Genomic DNA, 8513 nt, shown 5'->3' on the forward strand with positions numbered 1-8513 from the left:
CGAAGTAACGTGCGAATTTTTTTTGCATCTCTTCACACAGACACCGAGAATAGCACGTGTGTGCCGTGCGAGGCCAACTGCGCCAGCTGTCAGGACAGACCGGATAAGTGTACCAGCTGCGAGCATCACTTGGTGATGCACGAGAACAAATGTTATGCCGCGTGTCCCTCGTATACATACGAGACGCAAGATTATAACTGCGCTCCGTGTCATGCTACCTGCGAGACCTGTAACGGTACAGCGGAGAATCAGTGCATTACTTGCCGATCCGGGTTGTTCGCTTTGAACGGTGAGCGTCAATTATGCCAATAAATAAAACCACATATCTAAAAGAAATTATAATTTAAAAAATTGTATTATATTACATATAATTATAAAATGTTAAAATAGCCACGGTATTTTATATCATATATGGTTTTTGATTCGAATGCAGGCACATGTCGCGCCTCGTGCCCGGTGGGTTATAGTGCCGATAAGAAGCGGCGCGAATGCGTCGCATGTCCACCCGGTTGTGCGACCTGCGCCACGCTAAGTTGTACTAGCTGCATCGAGGGCTGGAGCTTGAATAAAAAAGGGCTATGCGCGCCTGAAAGTCGCAGCAACTGCAACTCTGGCCAGTATTACGAAAACAACCAATGCAAACTCTGTCACTCGTCTTGCGAGACCTGCGCCGGTCCCACAGAAGATCACTGCATATCCTGTCCGAATCCGTTATTGCTTCAAGGCAAGCGCTGCGTATCCCAGTGCGACGACGCGTATTATTCCGTGGTACAACCTTCGCGACCGATTTGCGTCCCTTGTCTACATACCTGCAAGAGTTGTGTCTCCCGTCTGAACTGCACGGCATGTCAAGATGGGCTACAACTGCAAAGCGGAGAATGCAGATCGTCCTGCGCGCCAGGGTAAGAATTTATTGTACGATATTAATATCGTACATCTATTTAAATAAATCATGATAGAACAGCATTGATATATTCGGCTTTCTCTTTCCTCTTGGTTTCAGTTATTACAGCGATAGAGGTCAATGCGCCAAATGTTATTTGTCATGTAAAACATGCTTGGGACCCAGGAGAGATCAATGCGTCACTTGTCCGAGAGGCTGGCAACTGGCAGCTGGCGAATGCCATCCCGAATGCCCAGAAGGTTTCTTTAAATCCAATTTCGGTTGTCAAAAGTGTCATCATTATTGCCGTACATGTAAAGGTAAGTAAATTACAATTTGATAAATTAAATCAATTGTTTTTCAATGGGAAAATAACTGTTCCAGGAGAAGGTCCGCTAGAATGCACTTCCTGTCCTCCTCATTCGATGTTGGAAGGCGGATTGTGCATGGAGTGTCTGGGTGCGCAATACTATGATTCCTTGACACAACTCTGCAAGAGTTGCCATTCCGACTGCCGAAGATGTACTGGTCCCGGCAAGTTCAGTTGCGCCGCATGTTCGCTGCCGCTGCATTTGGACAAATTAAATAATCAGTGCGTGCCTTGTTGTACAGGCAACGAAAAAGGACCTCAAGCTGAGGAGTGCTGTCTTTGTGATCCAGAAACCGGTAATTTTTATGTGATGATATTTTAATATTCTATTTTAATATTCCACGTAAATAATTTATTTGCTCTTAATAGAGAAATGTTATATAAGCAACATGCCATTAAACACATTTATCGAAATAATAGTGTCTCTAAATTTATACTTTTTATTCTACTTAATTATTATTGATGATATGAGATTATTACATTATAGTTTATACTGTTATAAACATCATTGTATAAAATTAATGTAATAGCCTATTTTTAATATTTTTAATATTTGCAGGCGGCTGCAGGAACAGCTCGCCAGCTGGTAAAAGAAGAGTACCAGGAACAGAATTCTCAGCCGACACTGCTATCTCTGAAACATACTTTGATAGCGACAGCAAGTCAAGTAATAACGACTCGGCATCACTCGCCGTAACAGCAGCCACGACTATGGCAGTCGCTATTTGTTTAGCATCAATTGCGTTGTTTGCAATGATATTCGTCGCTCTTCAGGTATGTATCCAATTCAAATTAAAAAAATGCAATTATGAAATCATTGCAAGCTTGTATTAGAAAGATATTTTCAAAATTGCATCAATTTATGTCAGTATTATATTTAAATTTATGGTTTACAATATAATATTTATATGGCTTTCGAGAAATAAATGATTCAGTGACAGAAGATAAATATGCGTGCATTTTATTTGCAGGCCTGGTCCGGCAGAAGGGAGGTTAATATGGGATATACGCAGCTCGCCGTGAAAGTGGAACCGTCCGAAGACCCGGACACCGACGACGCAACAGAGTTGATGACCTAGACTTCATTAACTGCCACGTAGCTATTGACCTCATATCGAAGAGTCGCAGAGAGATTGACGAATCTCGATTGTGATCAGTTTGCGAGTCAGAAGTTACGTGTTTTCACGTCAGCGAGGTCCAGAGATAGTCTACATATGCGTAATGAGAGAAATGGGAAAACGGTGGTAAATACGTAACGGAAAGGAAGAAGTGGAAGAAAAAATAGGAGGAGGAGCAAGCAAAGGATGATTTGTCGAAAACGTGATAGTAGAACTCCGTAGAGTATGAACAGCGGAAGAGGAAGAGAGAAAGTGAAAGAGAGAGAGAGAGAGAGAGAGAGAGAGAGTGAAAGGAAGTATGATTGATATCTGCCGCGATGCGGTTGCATGAACGTGCAAATGAGGAATGTGTGTTTAGCTAGAGATATACTTTTTGCCCGTCATTGTTGTCGAGTGCGTCGCCGATACCATCGTCACACACATCAAGACATTGACGGTGATTCCGAACACGGAGAAAAAGGGTGAAGGACATTATGAAGTGCCTGATTAGTGACACCCTTGATTCCACACCCTTTCGCGTTCCCCCTCCGACGCTTTCTGTCCACGAAGTAACGCCGAATCTTCGTCGATTATCGCGTCGATCGTCGTCGCGTGCATCCGCAAACAAATAGAACTTCAACTAAGCGACGGACAACACACGAACAAGTTACAAGTGTTGTGCGGTACAAGAGTCGAAAGCAATCTAGTTTGTTCAATAGCACCTTTGAATGATATCTATTGCCGTTTTTTTTTTCTTCGCGCGACATTCTTGGCACAATCGACGACCGTTGCCAAGTTATTAAAGGAATGAAGGCACATCTCTTTTTTCGCCTCTCTTCGGAAAGGCTTTACCGACATTTCGTTAAGGGGTGAAGGGATGTAAAAGTGGCCTCCGTATATTAGGTTGAATCACGGACCACATAATCGTAATCGTTAATCGTGAGACTTATGAATGGATATTGTTATATATTTGTACAAATGATAATAGTAACAAGTGAGCGAACAAAAGGAGGCAATCGCGCAGGGATCAGGAGGGGGAGGCGAAAGAAATGATAACGAGACGACGAATCCCATTTCGAAATTGAGTCTCGATTAATCGACGCAATTCGCATATTCGGAGGAACCAACAGACTGTTACTCTTGTTTGCTACTGCGATCGCCTAATTATCTGACGCGTCTGTGACGTCAGTCGTCGCATTCCAGTACCTCCCAAACTGACACAACACATGCCGTCGACACAGCTATTGCGTTTTGTAAACTGTTTGTTGTTATTATTTGATTGTCTACATTGATGTTTTGTTTAATATCTCACTTTCTCCGCGTTATTCTTATTATTTTTTAGTTCTCGCTCATATCCGTTCTTTTCCCGTTTCGTTGGGATCGCGTGAGAGGAGAAAAATCGTTTTTTAAAAAAAGAAAAAAGGTAAATGAATGGATAAGAAGAAGAGAAAACCATACGCAACGATCCGCAGCGAATCGATATTATTGAAAGCCATCGCCCACGCCTATTCATGTGAATATTGACTTTCTCCTCGTGATTTGATATAAAGCTATTATTGTACTTTTATGATGAACGCGATTATAAATATATACACATATACATACACACACGCAATGCGCGAGTATATATACTTTTTTTTTTGAGCATCCTTGCAACACTTACTTTATTTTTAAATCTTTCCGATATTCCATTTTCGAGCTATACATCATCTCAGGTAAGTACGGCTACAATATTGACTTTAATTACGGCAGTTCGCGTGAAAAGTGCTGACAAATCGATCGTAGAAGTTGGGAATGAGTATATTCAGTAACCCGTAACCCCAAACTCTCCGCGGCTATTACTTAATGAAACATTAAGGATTAACTTGAATTATTTCCATTGTATATCCGTGCGCACAAGAACGTAAATGATATTAGTTTTCGAATGATATGGGTAAATATGACGATATATAATCGCAGGACTTTTAATTATTTTGAAAGTTGTGCAGAGAGAAAATAACAAGTCGCGGCTATTTTAATTTTAATATAACAGAAAAGTAGCAAACTTTTTTTTATATTAACTTTCAAGAACATACACAACTTCCGCATTTTAATTAAAAAGGATTTTCTGAAAGTTTTTCTCGAAAAAATGATCTATGTAATTTTAATGCATAAACTTTCGTGTAAAAATTACTACTTTCCTCTCGATCATTTAACTTTAAATTAATGTTCTTCATCTTACATTCAACAGCTACGTATCAATCACCTAGTTTCCAATTGCGAGCAACTGCCATTGAGAACGTCGATCTGGTTGAATTCTATCAGGAATAACAATCGCGAAATGGAGTTCTTAATTAGGATACGAGAACTATTAAATCGCCGTGTCACGCGACAAGGGAAATGGCGCATGTCAGCAGAGTCTGTCGGCGACTCTGTGGAGAAATTACATTCGGCTGATTGTGTGTCTTACTTCCATTACGAACAAGGTAAAACCGTGAATGACGCAGGGACGAGTCGTCAGCAGTCGTCGCTGACATTCTATTTGTCCTCTTCGATCCTCTCATGTATATTAAATCTAGAGGCTGATATAACTGGTGATGAGCGACGACAGCTGCAACGTAAAGGGAGACGATCCCCCGAATTTCAATTTCATTAAAGAGAATTATCGTTTTTTACCGGACAACTTTTATTCATTTTACTACGCGTCGTTGGTGCAAGAGTTCGCTCATTTAAATAAGGCCCGGTCGTATAAGAACGAGAATGCTTTAATTATTGTATTAAGTTGTTTGATTATTTTTTAACAGACAGTTTTTTAGAAAACAATTTTTATGTTGAAATGATAATGATATTAGAAATATATGATTGTTGATAAAGCATTTAAAAAAAAATTTGATGTATTTTTGCAAATACTAATTTTTTAGTTTGATTGATTTTAGCATAGTATATACCAGAAAGGTTTTATATTTCGTAAATTGGAAAAGTATATTTTTATTTATTAATCAAATAATTTTTGTAGTCAATAATCAGATCAAATTGTTTTGATCCAGACATTTTATTTTTATTTTTTCCCAGTTTTTCAATTGGACACTAATTTAAGAATATTAGAAAATTAAGTTGGCTGAAGTTTAGTTTTCTTCGAGTCCTTTTCCCACAGTCTGATAAAATTTAATATCTATTCATATAAAATATATGAGATCAGAGAACCTCTGTCTCTCTCGCAAAAGCAAATTGTTTTCGATTCAATCTATTTCTTCGTTCACGAGAGAAGTAAAGGTATTACAAAATCATATAACTTTCATATTACTCCACGACCGCAAATGTTCCGGAGGAGAATCCAAAAGGGACAGAGCAGACATGTGCGGTTGGCGTTTTTCTCCGGAAATATTGCCAAAATCCGTTCATGAGTGAAGCAGAGAAAGAGAGAGAGAGAGAGAAAAAGAGAACGGAAGCGACTTTAATCAAAGTTGACCTTTCTCCGCCACTCCAAATCATCCGTTTATATTGCGCTGTTTTTCCATCCATTCTCGCGGACGAATACGAAACTATATACGAGTCTGACCGGCGTCCAGAAGCAGGAAATAAATAAGCTTCCCGGTGTATAAGAATGGAAGCGTTGCGGCGATATAAAAGCAAGCAATCGGTTCGATGGGGAGACTAAAGGTGTTGCACGTGGGGTAAAAGAGAGGGTGAACTAGAATAAAAGAAAAGATCGATGTGACGCCTTGGGCCGAAAGCTCCCCTCGATCGACCATCGAAGAATAAACACGGCATTACCCAAGGTTCTATGTTCTATTCTTTCCTTCGAATAGGATTTTCCTAGAGTTTGGAAATAAATGATTGATGCTGGACCGGTCATTCATATTACGGTTTTCGGAGTGACATGGTTTTTTTATATTCTGTAAAAACCATGTCACTTTTTTTATCTTAAAAATAATCGATTAGAGAATATTAAAGAAGACTTAAAGAAGTTTCTTTTTTAACAATATATTTCAATATTTGTTTTTTAAATAATAAAATCCACAATTTCTTAATGCAACTAACTATATATATATGTGTGTGTGTGTGTGTGTGTGTGTGTGTGTGTGTGTGTGTGTGTGTGTGTGTGTGTGTGTGTGTGTGTGTGTGTGTGTAAAAAATAATTTTAATTATACTATTAATAATGAAAAATTGGAAAACTGAAAAAATCACCAGAAAATGACCATTGCTTTTAATTAATTTATAATTTATATTTATACATAGTGTCTTAGAATACACAAAAATGTTAGAAACAAAATTCCATGCCACAAATTTTAAGCCTATTTTATATTTTTTAATTAATAGAAAATTCTTTTTATAGAACATCTACAAGTCAACCTTGAATTACGATTTCCACATATACCGCATTGTTTCGAGAATAAAAAAATTGCGTTCGATATTCAACAATGCACAACTGAAAGCGAGCACTCGGTGCGGTAAGTTGTAATACGTTATCGCGGATAATAAAGCGGCGGCGAAAGCGATCTCGCTACGTTTTTCCGCAAGACCGGAAACGTTAACGGCACGACGGTTACGCGGCAAGAAACTTTAGCGAAAAGTCGCGCGGAAAGAACGACGGAGCGAAGGAAATTCGTTTCGGCGCAGCGCGGGTCCCGCCAAGCCCTTTTATAGCCTCTCTTTTCGCGCGGGGAGAGAAGATCGCATTTACTTCCTTCCGTCAGCATCAAAGCTTAAACCATACGGTGCCGCGTGCGGAAAACGGAACACCGTAAAAAACTTCGCCGCAAGAAGAAACTTCATACCGCGATGTTCCCACCAAATGCTCTCCTTTCGTCCAGTATCATCGTAACTCTGATCTTTGCGGGTAGCTAGACGGAAGTGGATGGAATTTATTCCGATTTGTGTGTCAGCCATAGCAGAGACATCATTTCAGATTTTTTTTAAACGCGAGATGATAGTTGAAGTATTAAAAGAATTAACAATTTTCTTTGAATTAACAAGTTTCATTTTTCTTTGATAGTTGAAGAATTAAAAAGAGAATCAACAATTTATTTTTCTCGCATTCAGATGATTGAACTACTTATAGCTTTTATCTCTTTTCGTTATCAATAAAGTAACGGAATATTATATTTTATTATTATTTAAATAATTGTTAAAATTATATATCAATTTTAAATAAAAAATTAGAATTAAATTAGAATTTAGTTTAATTAAAAATAATGAACAATTTTTTCTATTTATAAATAAATCATTTTCTACGTTTATATTTTATGATAAGAAAGAACACGTAGAAAATACACACGTACGCTTGCGAAAATGTTTTCAACATCGTCAATTTTCCATCCCTAAATTTATTCTTGCACAATATTTCCATATCATTTATTTCCGAAATTACTATAAAATATTTTTATAGCCTTTTTTCCCTTAAATAATTCGTTCTATATACCGTTTAGAATTTAGTGTCCTTATTCAAAACCTAAACATTCGATCATGCCATTATGCTCGTTGTAATTCGACTGGCTATAGTTCTATCACAATCGGGACGATCTTTTTTCATATATATATATATGTAACCTCTTCCTAATATATATAAATCATAAAACCGTCTATCGTTTTCTACAAGACGAGAATGTTCCCGAGAATCCAGATATATGCTATAATCTTCCACTCTGAAATATTGTCTCGTCCCGAACTCGTTACCGTTGGAAGAGCCGAACACTCGTTAGCCGTCAACGTTCATCTGTAGCCATTTCCTGGGTGACATATACAAACGTTTCGGCCAATGCTAATCGAGATAACGCCGAATAGTAGCATCGTAAATTCGCCAGCGATAATTCGCAGAGGAAGCAAGAGTAGAGATCTCGCGTCTACTTTTATCAGCGCCCTGATGTCGTAAGCGGATATCGTAAATTCGCAATGGGCGAATCTGTACCACATACGTATATGTACCGATGTTTATCGGTAATGCATGATAGAGGCGATCTGATTCTATAAAAACTCACAGTTTTCGATATAGAATTATTTATTTTTTGAAAAAGAAAGATGATAGAAAATTATACATGTTCTAACATTATCTCATTCTCTTACTTTTAGAATTATTTAAAGCATTCATTTTCTTAAAATTTCTAAAATTTTTAAATATATTGAAATTCCTTTTTAACCTCGTAACTCATACATCTCATTGCGCGTAATTATAAGCAGCTAAAAA

The 8513-nt window shown here is 37.9% G+C and overlaps 1 protein-coding gene across 4 annotated transcripts in view; it reads left to right on the plus strand.

The window, feature by feature from the left end:
• The window catches only part of LOC126854678 (furin-like protease 2), a 303257-nt gene extending 299292 nt beyond the window's left edge, over window positions 1-3965 (plus strand). For all 4 annotated transcript variants that reach the window (XM_050601627.1, XM_050601628.1, XM_050601629.1 and 1 more), the window contains 6 exons: window positions 41-289; window positions 434-902; window positions 1004-1203; window positions 1268-1549; window positions 1813-2027; window positions 2225-3965. In XM_050601627.1, coding sequence (XP_050457584.1) covers window positions 41-289; window positions 434-902; window positions 1004-1203; window positions 1268-1549; window positions 1813-2027; window positions 2225-2332 — 1523 coding nt within the window. In that variant the 3' untranslated portion in view covers window positions 2333-3965. The remainder of the gene's footprint in view (window positions 1-40; window positions 290-433; window positions 903-1003; window positions 1204-1267; window positions 1550-1812; window positions 2028-2224) is intronic.
• Window positions 3966-8513: the final 4548 nt, after the last annotated feature.

The sequence above is a fragment of the Cataglyphis hispanica genome, chromosome 14, assembly GCF_021464435.1.
Source record: "Cataglyphis hispanica isolate Lineage 1 chromosome 14, ULB_Chis1_1.0, whole genome shotgun sequence".
Lineage (NCBI taxonomy): Eukaryota > Metazoa > Arthropoda > Insecta > Hymenoptera > Formicidae > Cataglyphis > Cataglyphis hispanica.